This window comes from Cavia porcellus, unplaced genomic scaffold (genome assembly GCF_034190915.1).
Source record: "Cavia porcellus strain 051 isolate PalLab524CR breed Dunkin Hartley unplaced genomic scaffold, mCavPor4.1 scaffold_9, whole genome shotgun sequence".
Classification (NCBI taxonomy): Eukaryota; Metazoa; Chordata; class Mammalia; order Rodentia; family Caviidae; genus Cavia; species Cavia porcellus.
In genome coordinates this window covers 71,610,941-71,635,435 of record NW_026947492.1, presented here as the reverse complement: position 1 = coordinate 71,635,435, position 24,495 = coordinate 71,610,941, and the positions used below count along the sequence as shown (strand labels likewise).

The 24,495-nt window shown below is 35.6% G+C and overlaps 1 protein-coding gene and 1 pseudogene across 1 annotated transcript; one reads left to right on the top strand and one right to left on the bottom strand.

Annotated features, from left to right (window-relative positions):
- The first annotated feature begins 11,953 nt into the window (after nt 1-11,953).
- Nucleotides 11,954-12,902, top strand: LOC100724616 (olfactory receptor 10A4-like; annotated as a pseudogene).
- Nucleotides 12,903-16,907: 4,005 nt separating this feature from the next.
- LOC100717147 (olfactory receptor 2D2-like) lies at nt 16,908-17,855 on the bottom strand. The gene has a single exon (XM_003462446.1). It carries the CDS (start codon nt 17,853-17,855, stop codon nt 16,908-16,910), a length of 948 nt encoding a protein of 315 aa, XP_003462494.1.
- Nucleotides 17,856-24,495: the final 6,640 nt, after the last annotated feature.

Here is a 24,495-nt window from a genome sequence, read left to right as displayed (position 1 = left end):
AGTGCATCCTCCTGGGCCTGGACTCATCTTTGTAGGTAAATACTTAATTACATTTTCAATTTCATTAATAGAAATTGGGTTATTCAGCAGTTTTACATCTACTTGACCTCGCTTTGGTACTTCATATGTTTTTAGGAATCTGTCTATTTCTTCTGTGTTATCAAACCTTTGAGAGTAGAGGTTTTTGAAATACATGTTAATGACCTTCTGTATTTCTATAGAGTCTGTAGTGATTTTGCCTTTTCATTTCTTGTTGCATGAATTTGAGCTTTTTATTCCCTTTTAAAAATAAGGTTGGTTAGGGCTTATTTATTCTTTCCAAGAACGAACTCTTTGATTCATTGATTCTTTGAATTGTTTTCTTAGTCTCTGTTGCATTGATTTCTGCTCTGATTTTTACAATTCCCGACTTCTTTTGGTTTTGGGCTTGACTTGCTCTTCTTTTTTTAGATGTTTGAGGTGTAGCCTCAGGTTATTTATTTATATTCGTTCTGTTTTTCTGATGGGGGAACTTAGTGCAATAATTTTTTCTCTGAGAATAGCTTTCATTGCATCCCACAGATTTTGGTAAGTTGCATTTGTGTTTTCCTTTGCTTGTAGGCATTGTTTAATTTCTTCTTTAATTTCCTCTGTGACCCACTGATTGCTCAAGAGTGTGTTCTTCCATTTTCATGTATTTGTGGGATTTTAGCAATATCTTTTATCATTAATTTCTAATTTCATAGGGCTATGGTCCAATAACATGCATGGGATAATTTTAATGCTTTTCCATTTATTTAAATATGTTCTATGAGCTAATATATGGTATATTTTAGAGAATGACCCATGTACTGCTGAGAAGAATGTGTATTCTAACGTTGTTGGATGGAATACTATGTGTATGTCTGTCAAGTCCATTTGTTCACATGTGTGATTCTGTTCCATTATTTCTTTGTTGATTTTCTGTCTGTTTATCTGTCCCTTGATGTTAATGGTGTGTTAATGTCTCCTCTTTTAATTGTGTTACTGATAATTTGATTTTTCATTTCTGTTAACACTTGTTTTATATAACTGGGTGCTCTGGAATTTGGTACATATATATTTAAGATAGTTATCTCTTCCTCCTGCACTTTTCTCCTAACAGGTATGTAATGACCTTCCTTATCTCTTCTGATCATTATTGGTTTATTGTTCACATTGTCTGCAAACAGAATGGCTCCTCCCACTTTTTTGGGTTCCTGCTGTGTGAAACATTGTTTTCCATCCTCTGACTTTCAGTCTGTGTGTTTCCTTTTGGGTTAGATGGGTTTCTTGTAGACAGCATATGGTTGGATTTTGTTTCTTGATCCATTTTGCCAGTGTGTTTCTTTTCACTGGTGCATTGAGACCATTTATATTATTGGTTATAACTGGTATATGTTGGTTTATTATAAACGTGTTATCTTTCTGCTGTTGCAACTTTATCTTTCTGTTCTGTTTAATTGTCTGCTTTGCTTGGTGGTTTTTTCCTAAGTGTATCTAAACTGTCTTTCAACATTCTTTGCAGGGTTGGCTTGGTGATCATGAAGTTCTTCAGCTGTTCTTTGTCATGGAAGTATCTTATTTCTCCATTGATTTTGAAGGACAGTTTTTCAGGGTACATCGGTCTAGGTTGGAAATCATTTTCCTTTAGAATCTGAAATACTTCATTCCATGCTCTTCTTGACTTTATTGTTTGTGCTGAGAAGTCTGCTGTGATTCTGATAGGTTTTCCTTTATAGGTGATCTGTCTTTTCTCTCTGACAGCTTTTAATATTCTATTCTTTTGTTTGATTTCTGGGATGGTGATTATTATATGTCTGGGTGTCATTTTATTTTGGTTATGAATATTTGCAGTTCTTTATGCTTCATTGATCCTGATATCAGTTTCTGATCTCATGTATGAGAAATTTTCAGCTATTACTTCTCTAAATATCCTCTTGATATCCTTTATGTCATCCCCTTCTTTTTCATTAATCCCTATCAATCTTATGTTGTTTTTCTTTGTGTCATCTTGAAGTTGTTGAATTGTTTTATCCTAATCCCTTATTATTTTTAAAAGATGTTTCCTTTCCTTTTCAGTCTTCAAGGTCTGAAATTCTATCTTCATTTTTATTGAAGTGGTTTTTACAGCTTTCAATGGAATTTTTGATTTCCTGCATATCTCTGGGTATCTGCTTTATGTATTCTGTTCGTTTCTTTTATTGTGCATCCAGGGACTCTATCTTTTTGTTTAGTTCCTCCAATTTTTAAACTGTGTCTTCTTTAGATATGTTCAGCATCTCCTTCATTCCTTTTAGTATTTCTTCTTTTATCTGGGATATTATTTTTAGAGTTCCTATAAAGCTTCCCAGAATTGCTTCTTTATTTCAGTTGCTATCATATTTGATATTTCAAGTGCATGGCATACATTTTCTTCTATGTACATTGCTTCTAAGTTTTCTTTGGATGGGCTGGAGGTTTAGATTTTTATTTGGTCTTTCATTTTGTCATTTTCTTATATTTCTGTGTTTCAAGTGTTTCAAGTGTTATTCCAAGGCTTCCCCTGGGTCTGTTGGTTATCTTCTTCTTTGCCCTCCACTCCTGGGGCTCTGGCCACCCAGCCCCCAGATTGAGAGAGGGTCACTGGTGGTGGGGCAGGTGGGCTCAAGCCCAGCCCCCAGAACTGATGATGCTCACTCACCCAGAACTCCAGAGTCCTCCAAGCACAGTTGGGATTGGGGAGGCTGCCACAGGCCCCCCCAGGACCTGCCACACTGGTGCAGCACACCTGGAAGCCACAAAGTTCCCTCTCCAGGGCTAAGCATGGGTCCCAAACTAGTTTGACTCAGGGGGACAGTTTGTGGGACCCTTACACCAGACCACCCAGCCTTCAATTGTACCATTTTCAACTGCCTCTGGAAATTTCATTGTGATTCTTTTTTGATAGCCTAACCAATACTTTTCATGAAATATGTGGGATTTTATTTATTTAATATGTTTTTGTATCAAGGAAATTTTAATTTGAGTGAAATAAATTTTGAAGAATAATGAAGATATATGAGAATAAAGGAGAAAAATGCATGCATTTCATGCAGTACTCTGAATTTGTAGTTCAGATAATTAACAGAGGTGATAATATTGGCATTCTATTTTTACTTCTTTAAAGGCACCTTTACTTTTGCCATATGTACCTCATCTTCCAAAGTCCTGCTGTGATTTTTCAGGCAATATAAAATATTCTCTTTCCTATGTAGTCATTCCAAGTGTAACAATGGTAACTAAAACTTTACACACACTTTTGTGTATTTACTTTTATGTTTTTCTTCCACCAAAGTACCTTTAATTCTTTGGAAATGAGAACTACACATGTTTGTTTCTGTTTTAATACAACATACGCACTCCTTAAAAACTTATGTGATAGAAAGCTCTGCATTAAAAATATTATGAGAAAGTACAGTTAGAGGTAGAGTCAGACACAAAAATATATCCAACTTCAAAGCCAGAACATTACTATAAACAACAATTAGTACCCATTATAGTTTAGAATTAGGATATTCTCCAAAAGTCTCATGTGTTCAGAGATGGAGCTTTTATAAGATAACTGGATTGTAAGGATGTTATACTCATAACTGGGCTATTTACTGATGAGTTCATAACTAAACGTGCTGTTAAGAGTTGATACCTGTTGGAAAAGGTAAGTCACTAGGGAAGTAATCTGAAATGGTTTATGAGTATATCTCCCTCTCCAGCTACTTCCTTTTCTTTCTAATTCCTGGCTGCCGTGGTGTGAGTAGCTATCTTCTGTCATGCCTACAACCATGGACTGAAACCATAAGCAAAAAATAAATCTCTCCTCCTTCAAATTGTAGATATCAACTATTTTCTCCCAGAAATTAAAAAATGGGTAAGACAGAAATTGGTACTAGGAATGGTATTATTACTGTGATTCTAGCTTACCTTCAAAACTAGTTTGCAGGAGAATGTTGAAAAAATTGGAAAATTTTGGCCAGAGAAGCCCTAAAATGCTTTAAACTGAGCTACATGGGAGATCCTAGTCAGAGCTCAGAAAGGCAGAATGCTGATAGAAATGCAGACAGTAAAGACCAGGACCAGGAGATTTCTGATAGGAATAAGGACTCCATTGGCAGTTTGACTAAAGACCAGATATGTTGTTCTCTGGCAGAAAATTTGTTTCTTTTTGCTCATATCCCAAAACTTTCCAAGAGACTAAGATTAGGGTTTCAGATAATTAGTTTGGTAAAGGAAGTTTCAAAGTGCCTCACTATTCAGCATGTGAGATAAGTAGTGCTGACTGCTGTTAGCTAGATTAAAAATGAGAATCAAAGCCAAAAATAAAAGCTAAGTAATTTTAAAAATTTTCTTGATAGCCAGAAAGGAAGTACCTGAAAAGTTGGGACAAAGAAGAGGATCGTTACTAAAAAGATTAGTATTTTTTAAACACCAAGTGCTTTTCACTAGGACAATAAGAAAAATGGTTTAGACCCATCTCAGGAATCAAAAAGAACCCATCTTTCACAGCCTTAATTGTGCAAGACTGCAAAACTTTCTTTTGAAGAGGAGAAAAACTTGTATTGGTGCTCCAGAAAGACTATATAGGGAATTTTTTTCATTATATTCTCTCAAGTGGACTGAAAGGACACTGCAGCCATGAGTACTAAAAACAATGACCATTGAAATTTTAAATATAGAACAGCTTAATAGTATCCTACACAAATTCAATACTTACCCACAAGTATGATTGTTAATGTAGGTATTTTTTTCTGGATCTTTCCATGAGTAACTTTTTTTATACTTGAGATTGAACCCAGAAAATACTTGCAACCACATCCCATCCTTTTTGTTTGTTTCATTTTGAAACAGAGTCTTCATTAAGTTACCCAGGCTGGCATGAGACCTGTGTCTCAGCTGCTGAGGCATTTAGATTACAGGTGTACAGTCACCTGCCTGGACCACGAATAATTTGAATCCAACATAAATATATGAACACACCTCTTAAATGTAAGTATTAATTGTCAGATAAACTTAAGTAGAAATAATTATCTTTATTGAATCCATCATTTAAAGCATCTTTATTTATCACAATGGACTCAGAACCACACATCATTTGGATAGGTATTTTTTAAATCCCACTTACATAAAGGCTCCCTTTGAGGGCTGAGAAATCATAATTGCTGATTTACCTCTTACAGAATTTTCCTTTGATCAAAAATGATAACTGTACACAACCTTTGTCACTGCTGTTCATAATAACCTTATTAAATTATTATCTAAATATCTCACAGTTATAGTTTGTCCTGCAAAAGAATAAAGAACAGTGCTATTTTTACAGCTATATCATTTTCTTTCAGTTACACTACTTTGTAATTTCATGTTTTTGTATGATTCTTTGATGTTGATTTCCTCTTCTTAACTTTATATGAAACAAGGGGTATTTACTACCAAATTCCTAGGGCCTGCTACATATCAGGTCCCCAGTGTATTTTTTAAGTGAATGACAATGGATTTTACACATTTTTTTCTTTTGTGATTGTAACCTGAGTGATACTCCTAGATATGATAGAATGAGACTTTGATAGAGGAAGAGAATTTTAAAAATGACAGGGATATGTGTGGTCACCATGTCTACTCTCACATTATCTCTGGCTGCAATCCCTAGTAATCATAAGATATGAAAGAGTGTAGCATATTTATTAGACAAAGAAAAGGATTACCAGGGAAAACAATAAGTAGCTGTTCTTTACATGCATGGACCCATGGGTATAATCATTTGTGCTGAGAATGTGGAATATTTCTGTAGAACATGAACATGCCATCTTTTTTTTATTTTAAAGAGAAATACAAAGCAAAGCAACACAGAACAGAACAAAGTGCAGCAGAGTAAAACTGCAAATAACACAGGATTTCAAAAAAGACAGCGGGAAATCAACAGTGGCTACGATAGTGTCTTGTTTTCTTCAAAACAATTGTCTGTACCTTCACATGCAATAAGTTAATACACATCAAAATAGTATAAAAGTAATGAGAACACAAGAATGAGAGCCATAAGGGCTTTTAAGACCAGACACTAGGAAATCAATAATGGCTACCATGATGTCTCTTATTTTCTTCAGAAGAGCTTGTCCATATCTTCATACATATTGAAATCAAATAATTGAAAACAGAATAAAGCCAAGCAAAATCAAGAATAAAAGCGTTATTGGCTTTTGAGTCAAAATGATAGGAAATCATCAATGTGAGCATGCCATCTTAAAACAGATTATTTTGAGGTATGTAGATAAGAGTGATACAAAAATGTTATATTAAATATTCTCTGTGGAGAATTTTTAACTCACATGTACAAACACTGGCTAGATATCAAACAATAACAAGCAAGTCACCTAACACTACTGCTTTTTGTAAAGAATACAAAACCAAACATGCTTCAAAAACCTTAAAAGGAATGTTCAGATACCTGTTTGAGCCTTTCAAGAAGGTTTTTATCCCCTAGAGGAAATTTTATCCAAAGCACTGACTATACTTCATTCTCTACACTTCAATTGCTATTCCAGAAGGGCTCAAATTTGAGACTGTCAGACTTTATTCTAGAGATAATAATCTCCCCAAACAATTATGTTCCTTATTAGTATGTTCCATGTAGTTTAGACTGAAAACTCATCCAGTGAAAATTGAAAGTGCTGGGAAATGTGAAAAAATGCTGCTATGCTGGTCTAATTTCTCTAGGGTACACACCTTGGAGGGCAGATAGGCCACTGAGTTTCATCTCTTTGCTTGTATAGCCTTACAACTTCAAGAAAAGTTGTAGCTGAAATAATGACCTTCCTGCAACTAATAGGATTGCAGAACCTTCATGAATATTTGCACTCCTGGGAGTTCCCCAAAATTCATACCTGTCAGAAAGGGTATCCACTTGAGGAAGTGGAAGCATTGAGGGACTGCTCTCCTTCATTAAATACCAGTATTGAAGTAGATCTGAGACCCACACTGAAACCTCTAGAGTGACTGACACTGGTTCATCTCAGAACCTCTTTGCAGTGCCAATGCTGCATGGCCCAAAGCTTTTTTACAGTGGCTGACCCAGTTACAGACTAGAATTTACCTGGTGTCACTGATCCACCCCTGAGATGAAACTTCTTGGGGAATGTGACAAAAGCACAAAGCAGAATCTATCAGCAATATGGACCGAGACAAGCAAAGCCCAGAGAGTCGCTGGAATGACTGACATAGATACAGCCCAGGGATTCTCTGAAATTTTTAATTTAAGAGTCTTCTGGCATCACTTATTCAGAAATAGGCCAAGGCTGCTCTAGAGTGAATGAATGACATAATTTAGGGCTTCTCTGGAATTTATGTAGACAGATGTCATTTGCAAATAGGTGAATAAAGAATGAGAAGTTGGGACATAGATTTAAAATGTCTTGTAAAGAGAATCACTACTAGCAATGTATCTGAAATCTTATGTGTTGGCTCTGGACATGACAGAATAAGAGACATGGAAAGGATAGAATCCAATAATAATATATGTACTGTGCTTAGAATGCTCAGTATGGTTGCACTCTGTCATGTCACTGGGTATTATTATAATTATTGTTTTACAATTCCCAAAACTATATTCATGGAATGTTATGTCAGTGTCTCATAACTGTAAAAATCAATAATAATAATGATCAGAATTTTAAATTTGTGACACCATATTATTTGCCATCTTAACTGTGTTATCTAAAACAATCACTCATGGTAGTTTCACAAAGTTCTCTTAAGTATGATATCTTGTTCATCCTTACTGAAACAAAACACAGAATTTTCAGAGTGTTATCCCTAAAAGGTGTCATTCTGGACAGAAAGATGCAACTGACTAGGCAACTTCAACTAAACTTCCCCATAGCTTTGCTTTCTCCTAGGTCTTCCCTCTGTCTCTCCCTGACTCTCTTTGTCTTTCTCTCTCTCTCTTTCAGTCTTTCTTATAAAATAGTCACAACTATCAAAAGCTGTGTGCTGTGCAAACCTGAAGATAAATACTACTTGAACTATGCTACATTGATAACATCCTTAGAAACTTAATTATACTCATACAGTTATAGGAAGATCAATTCTTCAAAATCTTCCCATAAACTTTGTCCCTTAATAAGGGACCAACATGAAAAATTAAAACAAGAAAAGAGAGGTGAAAGTTAAACAGACCATCTAAAGATAAAATAAGAATAGACCATATGGAGGTAAAGAAATGTGAACAAAAATTTAAAGAGATCAAGACAAATGAAGGAAAATATAGAATTGCAACTGTAGGAAGGAGACAGATGCAAAATCTTAGGTCAAGTTTTCACACTGTATTACTTGCATTCCCTAGGTCTTATAACTTTATGCTTAGAGTGTTATTTCATAACACAGAAAAGAAGTATAAATGAAGAAGGTAAAACTTTGAGTTCCTAAGTCCAAATCCTCACTGAATTTAAGTACTGCTGTTCTCTATTAAATTTTATTTGAAACGAAACGGAGGAGGCAACCTTGTGTAAAAAGTAAAAAACTACTAGTCATCTTATGTAAGTTCTCTCAAATTTTTTAACTGATCATCTACTAATACTCTTTGCAAACTTCTAGATTTAGAGAATAAGAACCTTTTTCTTCCCAGTTTTTTGTCACATGTTGGCTTATGTAAAGTCATCTTGTTTATTTTCCTCATAAAATTCTCAAACTCAGTTATGCTTTGACTTTTCCTGTGGTCTCAGTGGTTATAGAATAGGTTTTAGCTATACTTTATTGCAGTGTTTTATATTTACCCAACACTGATTTGCCAGAAGGTTTGGTTTATGATATTATGGCAATTATGTAATCTCCAAAATAATATTACAACAGTAAGAATTGATAATTTAGATAGCTTTTAATTCTATTTTTATTTCTATCTTTCCTATCAAATTTTAAGTATTAAAGGAGTTTTTTTACAGGAACTTAAAAATAGTGATTCCTTTATTCCATCAGAGACTCACTAAAAAATTCATAACAGAACTTCCTTAACTTTGTAAGATAAATATGAGTAAACTAGAACAATGAAATAGTTTCATATAGATAAATGCTAATTAGTGATTCTATAGGTGTTTATTGTTAGTCATAGATACTAGGCAATGTAATATGGATATCATTTGGCTTGTGCTTCCATGGAGTGCTGCGACCTTACAATTACAAAAGTTCTCAAGTAGAGGTTTGCATAAAGTATTATGGGAAAGTAAAAGAAATAATTCCTTAATTCTGTCATAGGAGGGCAGGGAAGTTTTATCAAAAAAGTGTGATGAATCCCCTCAGATTTACAAAATGAGCAATTATTGTTAATTGCAGCACTAGGCTTCCAAGAAAAAAGATCCAGGTGCACAAATGCAAAATGAATAAGAGAATATATCATGTGCAAGGAAAAAAAAGTATACAGCATCAGGTTGATAGGAGTTTTGAGGCTGTAAAAATAAGCAAAAATCAAAGAAAAAGATCTACTTAAGAGTTTTGCAGTGAGAGTTATTGAAAGACATTCAGCGTGCAATTAATTCCATACGAGTTGCTATCAGATCGTGTGCAGGCTGAGTCTGGTTTGAAGAGCATGAACTGGAAGTGGATCACTTTAATATTCCAATCCATAGAAAATGAAAGCCAGGACTTAAAACCAGTGGATGAGGAAATGGCAGAGATGACACTGGATCAATATGTAGGAGAAAGAATAAACAATTTCAGGAGATATTTTAAAGGATTATATCCCATCTCTTGATTTATACCTCTGGATGATGTCACTGACTGAAATTGGGTAGGTGTGAGGAGGATATTGGAGTGGAGAAAGATGATGAATACAATTCCTGTCTCTTAGCATTCCTTAAATCTGTGCTAATTGTGCAATATTCTTCTGTTTGTGCCTACATACCTTATGAATGAGGCTTACTGTGCCTATGTCTATACCAACCTTTCCATAATTATTTTCCACATTTTCTTCATTATCCATTAACTCATTCAAAAACAATTTACTGGGCATTTACTTTTCTAGATACTGGGCTAAAAATTTAAGTAACACAGTTTGTGCTCTTACACAGAATAATATCCAAAATACCAGATAGAAATAAATGATTATTGTAAATTAAAAACTATTGAAATGTATTGCAGTTTCCAATATTAAAATTTTCTGTCCATCTTAAGAAATTGTCTTTCTCTGCTCTTGCTTTACTACCCTCTGCCAGATACTCTGGTTTGCAACTATTCGTAAGCTCAGACTAATTGTCATTCTGAAAAATTGGATGAAAGTGTCAACTGATGAATACATCTATTATTTGGAGTCAGACCACCCAGATCACATATCCTGCTACCAGGTACAGGCTAGTTGCTTATCCTTTGAAAAATAGCTCAATTTTTATGTGCTTCAGAGTCTTTGCCTGTAAAATTAATCTAACAGTACCTGCATCTTCACGTTGTTATGAAAATGAAATAGAATAATACATGTAAAATAGAACAGCATGCACATTTTAATATTCCATAAATGTTCATTCTTATTACTAAAATGGTTGTAATACCGAAGTTTTCATAGAAGAAGCAATGCCCTGGTTGAGTTTTAAAATGAATACAAATCAGCAAAAAAATTAAAATGTGCCCCATTTTGCCCCTTACTTTCCTCTTTACTCATCCCGTCCTTACTTCTTGCTTCTGCCTAGGACTTCAGTCAAATATCACCAAGTTGATGTGGGTTTTTCTAAGACTATTTACATTTCAAATGCTTCACTTGTTATTTTATTATTTCCCATTTCTCTTATTATTACATAACATAATGATAAATTCTACTAACATAATTTCTTTACATGTTCCACTAGAAAAAAAATACCGTTTTGTCTTAGAGTTGAATAGAAGAGGCTAAAGGGAATTGGGGCAATGAATTGGATAAGAAGCAGATTTTAGGTTTCCTGGGCATTTATAATATGCTAGACATCATGCAAAGCACTTCATATTTATTTATTATTTAACTTTATCATTATCAGAAAGAATTCTGGGGTCTCGATTTTGAAAGTGATAAACGCTTTTTTCTTTCATAAAATTTTATCTTATTAGTCATACTTGGTTTATGGGTTAGACTATATTAACATGTAAAATGTAAGATTCAAATTTCTCAAGTCAGAATACATATTAACAAAGAGAAGCTGATGAATCTTGTATACTTAACATAGCTAGACTTCTGTTCATGATTCTGACACGCTTTTGCTTCTATTACTTTGATTCCATACAGCAAGTGGAGATCATTTGACCTAAGACAATAATAAGCCCTTTTCTACATTATGTGTTTTAGTCTCTACACTGCAGTTTTTTCTTTCTTTTTTTAAAACTTTATTTAAAAGGAAAAAGAGAAGAGACAAAACAAAGCGTACAATGCAGTTTTTATGAGTGTAGAAACAGCGCTTCCTATAACACAGTGAATCCTTCCTTAGTAGGAAATTCTTGAGGTTGGGGTATATTTAGGACTTCTCCTTAGGTATTATTTGGTAATTATTGATTTTTCTCCTTCCCACTCGTTGGTTTTTAGAGGATACTCTGCCTGACATCAATAACTTTCATTATGCATCAAGATGCATCTATTAAGAAGCACTTGACCTGACTTTCTTGGCACCACTGATTACTAAACTGAGATAGAATAGGAACCCAGAGTGAAGCTGTGGTTTTGGATTCCTCCATAGAACAACACTGAGACATATATAGATTATATATGGTTTATCTCAATCTAGACTAGAAAAAGTGGAAATCTAAAAATATATGAACCCAATGATCAATTTTTCTTTCTAAATTTTGGAGAGGAAAGATGTTTGATCTTCAGCAACCAAAACAAAAAGGTGGAGAATGAAGCTACAGATTTTCCTCCTTAGGCATTATAGACACATAAATGACACATGGAGACTTCTTTTACCTTTGTGGGATTCGAATTCCTAACAAAATCTTGGACAGAAGCATGATGTGGGAAAACTGGACAACTTCAGTGAATTTGTTCTTATAAGCTTCTCTACCCTGTCCTCTGAGCTACAAGCTCTCCTGTTTCTCCTATTTTTGACCATTTACTTGGTTACACTAATGGGAAATGTCCTCATCATCATGGTCACTACACCTGATTCTGCTCTGCAAAATCCTATGTGCTTCTTTCTCAGAAATCTGTCCTTCCTGGAGATAGGTTTCAATTTGGTCATTATTCCCAAGATGCTGGCGACCTGATCAGTCAAGACACAACCATTTCCTTCCTTGGCTGTGCCACTCAGATGTATTTTTTTTTTTTCTTCTTTGGGGCTGCTGAGTGCTGCCTCCTGACCACCAGGTCATATGACCTTTATGTGGCCATCTGTAATCCCTTGCACTACCCAGTTATCATGGGCCTCAGGTCCTGTACCCAACTGGCAGCTGCATCTTGGTTCTCAGGGTTTCCAGTAGCCACTGTGCAAACCTCATGGATTTTTAGTTTTCCTTTTTGCGGTCCCAACAAGGTGAACCACTTCTTCTGTGACAGCCCACCTGTCATTGCACTGGTCTGTGCTGATACCTCTTTGTTCGAACTGGAGGCCCTGACAGCAACTGTCCTATTTATTCTGTTCCCATTCTTACTGATCCTGCGGTCCTACGTCCGCATCCTCTCCAACATCTTCAAGATGCCATCAGCTGAGGGAAAACACAAGGCCTTCTCCACCTGCTCCTCCCACCTCCTTGTTGTTTCCCTCTTCTACAGCACAGCCATTCTCACATATTTCCGACCCCGCTCTAGCACCTCTCCTGAGTACAAGAAGCTGCTATCACTGTCCTATACAGTGGTGACTCCCATGCTGAATCCCATCATCTACAGGTTAAGAAACAATGAAGTGAAGGCTGCCCTAAGGCGGGTCATCCACAGAGCTATGGGCCTTCAGAAGCTATGACTAGCTTGGAAACTGAAGGGGTAAAAAGAAGGATAAAGGGAAGAAAATAAAATTCTCAAAAACAGTGTATAGCAGGCTCTTATTCTGTGAGACTGTGGTGCCAGGATCTCTAAGGATGCTGCTGGTTTACATAAATTAAGATCCTCTGAAAATTAAAAAGTCCACTACAATCCACTCTGCTGTTTTAACTTTGAACTTCTTTACCAATTTCATTTTATAATTTTCTGCTTTAATTTCTTCTATTTATCCAAAATCCTAGCTGAATATTTTTATGGTATATTTATGTGTAAAGTAATTAAAATAATTTTACTATTGACAATGAGTACTTTTACATTCTTTTACTCATTTTTATAAACAAATTTTTATTATGCCATCTGCATATTTCAGGCCCAGGCTGTGCCCTAACAACACTGTGGTAAACAAAACAAATATCTGGCCTCATAGAATTTAGACTCTAGTAAGACAGACAATGAAATATTCTTCACACCTTCAAGGTCTTGTAATGTGCATGTGTTCAGAGGAGTAGCAATTGAGTGCTGCCTGTCCTTCCATAGTTGTTCGGAGCCTCCCTGGGAGAAAGGCTACTCCACACTGACAACTGCCTAAATCTCAAATTATTCACATGGGTTATGAAAGCTGCTTGACAGGAATGTTATAAAGAACTCTCCAGTCAAGTATAAATAAATTAATTATGGGAATCCTCTGTAAACAACTCAAAGATGCTTTGTTTGTTCAACATTTTCTTCAATATTGGAACTGGATCAAATCAACTGTTCCTTTCAAGCTTGAATATCATTCAACCAACAGACTCTGATTTTCCTCAGTGAACATAATATCACTCTTAACAAATAGCAACCTTGGGTAGAGGCAGTAAAACTTGGTGTAATTCCCAATACCTCACATATAATTAAAGAGTACAACAATATTTACTGCATAAGTATGTCATTTCCACCAACTCTATTTAAAAAATACCCTATTCTGGTAAATGGGTAAATAAATTGAGATAGAGAGCTACAATGGACTATTGCTCAACAATAAAAAGAGACAATTAATGAATATAAGATGTACCCACAAAAGCATCATGTTATATAAAAGTCAGACTTAAAAATATACTGTTGTGGAGGGTAGGGATTTACTTTAGTGCCATATATATATATATATATATATATATATATACATATATATATATGGTTGGAATACGTGTACATACAATTTTAGAAAAGGAAAATATATGGTAATAGCAGATCAAATGATTGCTAGAGAGTAGGAGGAAAATGAATACATTGACTAAAGGGAACCATAGACTTTTCATGGCAATGAAAATCTTTTATATCATATTTAGTGGTGGTTAAACTATTGTTTACAATTGTTAAAACTGAACTTTAACGTGAACATAATTTACTAAATGAAACAGTTGGATCCTGTTGGTATGTTGATTACACTGGCCCACATCTATCACTTAGAATTCAGTATTTTGTCCTCATAGAAACAGTCATAGTGTTTTTCCTTTCCTTATGGTGAAATAAAGTGCAATAGACTCAAGTCCATTGAATTTATGTCACCATTCAAGTACAGTAAGCAGAAGCATTTTACTTGGTAGAACTGCAAATTTGACCTTCTAAAGTCGCAGTTACCACACCAGCTAAGAAGTGCTATCTTATACAATGAAGTATATGCTTTTTTAAGTAGTTGTCAATATATGGTGCTGTTTCTACAACTGGTAGAATTCAAAGATTATTAAATCTAAGGATAAAATTGGACTTGCTCCTTAGATTATTGAGCAAGTAACCCTTTGCAGATTTTTTTGCTACCCATCTCTACATTTTTAGGTTTGTCTCCATTAAGATTCCTACTATCCCCAAAATAAACATCTTCACCAGAGTCTTGAATCACTGAGAACCTTAATGAATTAGAAACAGGTTCTCACTGGTATTGTGGTCCTTTTATCATGGAACTGATAAGCAGGCATAGATAAAATCACTGTTGCCTGAAGTGACTGATTTTATTTGTAAACACAAATTTGGTTGCCGAAAGATACTGGTGGTATAGATGATTGATTTGGGGACCCAACTGAGTCACTGGGATATCTCACCATACTTCTGCAGTCAAAAAGAAACTGCAGAATTCCAATAAAAAGAGATTATCAAGAGCTCAAATTTTAAGGAAAAAAGTTTTAAATCACCATATGAGATAAACACTAGAAAATGCAGAGTAAGACAGAAAATAAATTCATGGAAGATAGTGAAAGAAAAGTTATAATTATCAGTTTAGGTCTAGTAATCAGTATCAGAAATTATAGCAGGTATGTTTCCTATTAATTATTTGCTTTTTTCACCCTTTTTCTTCCCAGTTTCCTAGTATAAGTCATCCCGGTGAAGCTATATTTTAGGTATGAAGAGGTGTGACTCACTGCTACAATACACTTGCTGATGTAACTGTGTGTGCTCCCTGTAGTAGGAGCATGAATTAACCCCTGGACAAAGAGCAAGTAGATGCTGAGGGCCAAAGAACAATCCCTTGCTCTTCATCTCCAGCTTCCTTTGACATATTCGTAGTCTGTCCTTTTTTACCTTGCTATGTTCTTCAGGATGTTTGTTGCCTTTTTTTTTAATTTTATTTAAGAGGAAAAAGAGAAAAACACAAAACAAAACAAAGCGGTGTAAGGATACACGTAATACAGAACTACAAAAAAAAAAAAAAAAAAACATAACAGCAAGAAATCACCTGTTAATAAATTACATATTATCATCTTGAAAATAGTTGCTCAAATCACAGTATCAAAGAATACAAGGTGGACATTTAAACAGGGAGACTGCAAACAGCTGTGTTCAATGATCCAAAAACATTGGAAACAACCCAAGTGTCCATCAACTGAGGAATGGATAAAAAAGTTGTGGTAGTTCTATACAATGGAGTATTATTCAGCTATAAAGAAGGATCACATTGAGATATTTATCAATAAATGGGCGCAGCTTGAGACCATACTCATAAGTGAAATAAATCAATCTCGCATGTGTGAATACAGAATAGTTTCCCTAATGTAAGTAATGATTCAAATATATAAAAATATGTTTGTTGCCTTTTATTGTACTCTGACTTGTAATTGTAATACAACAGCGAGGCTCAGAAGGAAAGTGGAAATTAAGCTTGAAGTCGTTCTCCCCAGGGCTTGCTCACCTACATCTAACCTAGTCCACAGCACTTGCCTGGTGTACTTTGCATACAGTTACTCTCTCTAGGTCCTAGCTCTCTCTTCTTGGACCTTCGGGTTTAGATTTGATTACAGGTTCTCACTTTAGCCAGCCCTGTGATATGCAATTATTTCTTGTTGATTTACAAAACTATATATTCACACTTATGAATGTGCATCCTCATAGGCAAGATCCTAATATATCTGAAAGTACAGTGATATGGACAGAAGAGCTGTCAGGTCCATTATATTTGTGATCTTCATTACCCACCTCTAATACACATACAAGTACACTTGCATGCACATACAAATAGGATTTATGGCAAAAAGTGAATGCTTTTTAAATTTTTATTATTTAATGTTTTTTAGAAATGTGAGGGCCAGGGATTTAGCTCAGTCCTGTAAGTGCCTGCCTGGCAAGTGCAAGTTTGTGAGTTCGATCCTCTGTACTAAAAAAAAGGCAAGTTAAAAAAATTTTTGAAAATACTAAAATACTTGGTGTAAGATCTTGGATAGATGAATATATATGTATAAATTACATATAAAAGAGAATTTTTATTACAAGGTCTATAAAATATGAATGTTTCTCAGGGAATTTCCTGAATCTTGAATGTCAAAGAATAAAACAGAAGAAAAGAGATCCTCTGTACCGTTGGTCCTTGAATTGTCATGCTTCCTCCACAAAGAAAGTGCTAAAGAATAAAGAGTGGGCTCATATACAAGGCTCAAGGAAGAGAATCTTACCACATACAGTTCCTCAAGGAAGCAGACTACCCAGCAAGTTTAACATGTAAGAAGTCAGAAAGGTCTCTGAGTCAGTGGATGTCCTCAAGCCTATTTGGGAAATTCCTTGCAGCTACTTTCCTCAGTGCTCCCTTCACATCCTTGTTTCTCAGGCTGTAGATTAAGGGATTAAGCATGGGGGTTACCACTGCATAAAAAACAGACACTAGTTTCTTTTGCTGTTTAGAAGATTTGGGTGTCATGTAGGTAATGATTCCTGATCCATAAAAAAGGATGACAACCATAAGGTGGGAACCACAGGTAGAAAGTGCCTTGAGTCTTCCCGCAGCTGACTTGATCTTGACCACAGTCACTATGATGTAACTGTAGGATCCAAGAATTAGGGAAACAGGTATAAGAAGAATCACAACCCCCATGAGGAAAATGGCCATCTCTGAAGTGCGAGTGTCAGTGGATGCCAGAATCAACAATGCAGGGGCCTCACAAAAGAAATGAGCAATCCTGTTGCTGCCTTGGTAGGTCAGCCTTAGGGTGAAAGTGGTATCCACCACAGACACAAAAATGCCGCTGGTCCATGATCCTGTGGCCAACTGGATACACACCCTCCGGGTCATGATGCTATAGTAGTGCAAAGGGTTGCAGATTGCCACATACCGATCATAGGACATCACTGCCAAAAGGACACACTGTGTACAACCAAAAATGAGGAAAAGAAAAAGTTGAGCTGCACATTGTGTGAATGAAATCACCTTCTTTCTGGAAAGTAGGTGGACTAGGGCCTGAGGAACTATGTTTGTAGAGAAACAGAGGTCAGCCACAGACAAGTTGCAGAGGAAAAAGTACATGGGCGTATGAAGCTGGGAGTCAGCCTGAACAAGGGACACAAGAAGCAGATTTCCAAGCACTGTGACCAGGTAGACACCCAGCAATAAGGTGAATAGCAACTGTTGGGTGTTGGGGTCATCAGAGAGTCCCAGAAGAAAGAATTCTGCCACTTGTGTCTGATTTGTCTGTCTCATAGTTTTTCTCCCTTTTCAGCAAGAAGTCACCATATGTAAACATAAGGGGTCATAACCTATAAAATTATCTAATTCAGAGTCAGAGGGTTTACATATAGCCCCAATTGCTACAACATTTCAACAAATTCCCTTTATAATTCCTTTAGAGGATGATCAGGCAGCTTAAATTGGGAGCATTCTCAGTGTTGCACAGTAGTACTGTATAATATGTTATATTCCCTATTTGTATACCCTGGAAAGTGTAGAATAGATCAAAAATGAACCATCCTCCTTTTTTCAATTACCACAGTTTCAAAAATAGGGCAATGAATGAAGATCAGAGGTATCCATAAAGTCATGCCGAGCAATTGCAGCTTATCATCAATTCAGTCCTCTGTGTCTTTTGGTGCTCTTGCCACATCTCCATCTCATGACTGTGCTAATATATTAAAAAATATTTTAGCCATGCAGCTGATCTTGTCTCTTCCCTAAAAAGACAGTCAGGAAGATATAAGAATTCAAAGAGAGCCAAAATACTCCGTACAACCAAAATGCCTCTTAGAGAACATAGCCTATCCTAAAGGAATTGGGGAGCTAAACAAGAATTCTGAATACACTTGACATCTTATCTGCAGCTTCCACTGGAGCTCTGTGAAGCAAATCTCAACTGTGAATAAAATTCTAAAAGAGTAGACCAACTAGTAAACAATAATTTTCATTTGTCATCAACTTGGCTGATGTCTGGCTCTGCTTTAACAGTACTAGTACCCCCCATCTAGCCCATCATCATCTATTATTACCTTGTGTTATCATTGTTTATCCCTCCCCCCAAACTTAAAAACGCCTTTAAAACAGTGTAAGCTTTTACTGTGTACTTGTAAGACATAGTAGACCACCTCATTCAGTGATTACAGTTTCAATAAAAATGTAAAAATAGTAGAGATGTATAGAATGCCTGCATTGTCAATAAAGAGATCGGAGCTGGGGATTTAGGTTAGCGGCATAAGCACCTGCAGCATAAGCACCTGCCTTGAAAGCAGGCAGTTGTGAGTTCGATCCGCAGTACCGATAAAAAAAATTTATATAGCTGTTACAAAATTTTATATAGCTGTTACAAAAGTAAAGGATAGTTAAAATGTGAAGTTTACACTTCTATGCAAAGGGTGGATTATCAACTATTTATCTGATAATTGTTAATGTTTCAAGTTTTAAATGTATCAATGATTACCAAGGAAAATAGTTACATCAAATATAATTATCAGTATAGTTTTAGAAAACAAGTGTGTAAGCTACAATATATATGCTTTAATAAAACATAATAATAAAGACTATGTGTCTTCATTAACATTTTTGGGGCAGTAATGGGGATTGAACTTGGGATCTTTTAATAAGATACATTCTCAGTATTTTTAAGTTTTTAAAGTTTTTTTTTTTTTTTGTCTTTCTCCTTTTTATCGGTATCGCAGATCAAACTCAGGACTGCTTGCTTGTAAGGCAGGCGTTTATGCCACTGAGCTAAATCCCCAGCCCCAGTTTTTAAAGTTTTGAGACACGGTCTCACTAAGCTGGTAAAACAAACTTGCAATCCTCCTGCCTCAGCCATACAGAATGACATTAAAAGTAGGGGGTCCAACAACCACTTTCATTTCAAAATAATTATGACCTTAAATATTGCAGATATCCAACACCTACAGTGTGATATATAAATACTTAGGATTTCTGTTGCTGACAAAGTCATACATACTTCCAACGCAGGTACTAGTGATTACCTGAAGTAGAAACAAATGCCAATTTCATTTAGAGGAAAGTTAAGATGCAGAGGTAGCATACAAATTGAAGAACACCTTGAAATCCTGGCTAAGAAACTCCTAGGCTATAGGAATTTTGCAAAGGAAAGAGAGAGAGAGGAAGGAGGGAGAAAGAGAGAGAGGGAAGAAAGGAAGAAAGAAAGAAAAAGAAAAGATCAAGAGGCAGTATTACACCCTACATAACCGATTAACAAAGCCTGAAAATCTAGATGGAGCTGTAAGTTAAATTGATGAAAAACTACTCATTTAGTCTTAAAGTTAGGATGCGGCATCAGAAGAAGGTCCTACTCTTCTCTGTTTAACTGCTTGTTCGTTTTGTAAGCAGAAGGTTTAAAGCAAACAGTAAAGTCCAAACCAGATGTCACTTATTTGAAAGAAGCCCAGTTTATAACAAGCCACCCACTCTCCTTTTTTCATTCTCGGGAATTTCTCCTTCAATATCTTTCATTATTCTCCAGTTTAATCCCAACTCACAGACATAGACACAATCACCCTCACCACAAATATCTAGTCTATCACAGATATGCAAGTGTGTTTACAGTCTCATTACTTACCTCTACAGCGGTTCTCAGCAAATATTTCTCTGAGACCAAAAAATGTTTAACAGTAGGGACAACATCTGTAAAACTTTTATTCCCAGCTAATGAGATCAGTCATGGTACATAACTGTCTAGCATGGTTTTCTCAATTGATTTGAACCAAGTCAAAGTAGCAAAAGACAGAGAGGTGAGTGAATCTGTGTTACTGATTTGTGACTTGTCAGGTGATGTGGCCTCTTAATGAATAGCACTGCATCAGAAGGCAGTATCCCTCACTTCCCTGATTGTCATTAATGTTGGGAGCCGTGGCACTGTCAAGTCATCAGACGCGGTGATTGCGAGGCCTGTGGGAAAGTACAAAAGCCTGAGCTGGATTACCCCTCTCATCGAGCCCGCCTGTGTGGCACCTGTTTCTTATCACCCCACTAAGTTCCCGCCTCACAGGGTAGTCTGCCTAGCTATTAATCCTATATATAGCCAGTGCCTCCACCCCCGAGAGAGAGAGAGAGAGAGAGAGAGAGAGAGAGAGAGAGAGAGAGAGAGAAGCACAAAAGGAGCCGCGGGGAGCGGACCGGTAGAGGCTTCGGGGCAGACTGAAGCACGGAAGGAGCCGCGGAGAGCAGACCGGTAGAGGCTTCGGGGCAGACTGTATAAGGAGAGAATAAAGAAAAGCCTGACCACCGCCAGACCTTGTCGTGTGTCTTTCCTGCCGGCCGGGAGCGGACATCGACACATTAAGAATGTTATTCTCCCGTGAAAATGTAGAAGAGAAATTGTTTCCTCAGATGACTGAGAATCTATCTTCAAGGTCAAGAAGAATCTGAAAGCAAAATCATTCTCAGTGTCAACCTTCTGCCACTTAATTTTACCTTTTCTGTGGATTAACAGGAACTGTGACTTCATTTCCCTAAAACTAAAATATGTTATTGGATGTGAAGGAGGATTGAAAAGATCAAAGAAATATTCAATGTCTAATTTACACTCATTTTAGAAAGAAGGGATTGAATAAGCCCATAAGGAAACAACAGAAGAACACATAATTTCTCTTTTGATTCTAAGATCCTTTGCACTTAAAATCACTTATTCTTTATCCTCCAAGCCCAGCTCAACAGAGAAATTAACTAAAACCCAATCTATGGAAGTTCTGTCTGTCTCTACATAAGATGAGGACCAGGATTATTTTTCACTAAGAATTTTATATTGCAATTATGATTTGATAAGGTATGTAAAAATGGACCATTACCAAAAATGACCAGATCTATTACAGAATGTTTAGCATCATTAAGTAAGTTATTTTGATAAAATTAGATTAATTTTAAAAATCAATGCAGGTGAAACAAGTTCACTTCCAGTACATGGTCAATTGTATCTTCATGGCTACATTATGGTTTTTCTTCCCTTCCCTCCCCTCTAGTGATCTTACCAAATTTTCTTATCTGGAGAAGAAATAGATCAAATTAGCATGCCAAAGCCAATAAAGGCATGCCACCATGGAGGGAGAAAGTGCTGAAGTACACAGGATGCAACGTGGGAAAGTGGAGATGACCAGCATCTTGTCCTAAAAGCAGAGCTCAGTAAATTCTAATCATCACTAAGGACAAGGGAGGAAGGGGAACCCCCACATTTCCCACATCCTCTGCTCCATTCAAAGTTCTTACCATTGACTTCATGATAAAATGTACATTAATATTTCTATTTAAAGGAGGCAAAGCTGTGAAGAGGGGATTCTAGAAGCAGTCTCTGGAGCAGCTAAAGAACTCAAGAGAATTCTGAATCATTAGTTTGTATACTGAGCTATAATTCCTCTCAGAAGACTCCCAGATGGTAATAAGGAGGACAGAAGGGCAGAAGGGGGAACATTGTACTGTTGCAATTAAGCATTTGGTTTCTGGAAGAAAAAAACCCACTAACTTGAAACTCAGACTTACCATATTTTCTGTATAATTAAAGAAAGTTCATCATTTGCAGAATTAGATGGTGATATACTCCAAGTAATAATAATTGGATTAATGTGACAACAAGACATTTGCCTGTGGCACGACCTTAAGCTATTATATTAATATATAATTATAATACACAATTATTGTTGTCATCAAGGCAGGGGATCAGCATTATGAGTAAATATCTGAGTTTTGACAGATATTATTGGTTTGACATTGTTCAGGAAATTTGTTACATATTTTCAGACTCCTAAACAACCCAAATGAGATGGTTAAAAAAAAAATACCAACACAAATCAATTGAAAAACAAGCTAAGCAGAATTCTTAATGTTGGGCTGAGTGTAGATAACAGTGGCACAAGCCAGACTCTGAAAACTTGAGACTCTGGCAGAACTCCTACTTTTGTACTTGCAGCTTCTGAAGCACCAGTCTAGGAGAAAGAGCCAATGTAGCATAAATCACGGCTCACAAACCTGAATGGGCAGACTAGTGTATTAGGTCAGTTTAGTTCATTGTGTGGCCGCAATCTATCTTCTTTATGATTTTGCCATCAATTTGTTTTAAAATTACCAAAAGAAAGTAATTCAAATTAACATGAAAATCTATGCCTAATAAACTGTTATTTTGTAATTTCATACATTGAAAAAAATTCAGATTTTTAAAGCAGTTAAAAGAACACTATGAAGAACTCTCACACTTCCCTTTCCCAGATTTTCCAATTATTAACATTTTATAACGTTTTCTTTATAATTTGTCTCTATTTATACGTGTTCCATTTTAATTTCTTGGTAGCAGAACTGATACTTGGAATATATAAAATGCTTCTACATTTTGACAGAAGTTGGACATTTCATTTTTTAAGTGAGCAGAAGACTTGAACAAGTACTACCAATATAGGAAATGCAAGTAACCAAAAGACACGAGAGAGGTGTCCAACATAATTATCCCCTAGGCCTTGTAAACTAAAACCACAGAGAAATGCCAGCGTCATCAAAATGGAAAAAATGACTTAGACCTTGGAAAGAAAGAAAGGAAAGAAGAAGGATGGGAGAAAGAAAGGAAGGAAGGAAGGGAGGAAGGAAGGAAAAAGAGAGATAGTTTTGCTGAGGATCTGAAGAAATTTGAACCATTATATATTCCTATAGTGACTGTAAAATGGTGCAGCTGGAGTGGAAATCAGTATGATACTCTTCAATAAATTGAGTATAAAATTATCATGACCCAACAATTCCACTCAGGATATACTCAAGAAAACTGAAAGTAAGTATCCAAATAAATACTTTGAAGTGAATGTTCATAGCAATTGTTACCCCAAATGTTCAACTGAAAAATAACTAAAGTGTGGCATATCCCTGTAATAGAGTAATCTTCAATCATAAAAAGGTACGAAGTATTGAAATATGGTACAACATAGAACTCTTAAAAATTCTGATTAGAAGAAACAACACAAATGATTCTATTCATATTAACCACCTAGAATAGGTAAAGACACAGATGCAGAAAGCATTAATGGTTGCCAGTAGCTTGAGAGATGAATGGAGAGTGACTCTTGAACAACACAGGGTTTTCTTTAGAGTGATGAAAATGTTCTTGAATTAGTAGTTATCAGTGTGCTAAACATCACAGAATTGTATACCTTAAAGGGGTTAAAAAGCAGTTTTATATTTTACCATGAATAAAATTAATCAATTAATTATTTAAAAAAGAAGCGCCCCAAAAAATAACAACAACAAAAAAAGACATAGTTCAGGACAAAGTATTCTCAATCTTTTTTTCTTCATGTAACACAACTCTAACCCATTGCCTTTCTCACAAATTATGTAGAACAATATTTTTCTCTTATTTTCATTCCTTTGCTGTTGGAGATGTATTGTGTAATTTGGATATACTTCACGGGGAAGTAACACAATTGAAAATGTGATATATGTCCACAAAGAACTTCCACTGCATTTAGAAGAAAAGGAATAGATGCACACATGGAAACTTGACTTAGATGAGTTTAATAGAAAAGTAAGAAAGAAAGGATTTAAGAAAATCTCATATATATATATATAATGACAGCAATGGTATAAAATGCCAAAAATTATATTTTGAAGGATACAATAAAAGTATTTCACATATTACAATGATTACGCAGTCAATGGAAATGAGGTATGAGTATAAAGTAAGCAAACAACTCACCAAACAAAATGGTTTGTACTGTTGTTTACTTTTTATGCTTTGATTTTGTAACTTTAACAACCACTTCTAAGATAACAATATGTAATTTATCAACTAGTGATTTCTTGCTGTTTTTCTTGACATTCTGTATTATTATTATTTTTTTTCTCTAAATAAAAGAAGTGTTAAAAAAATAAAGATAAATAAGAAATT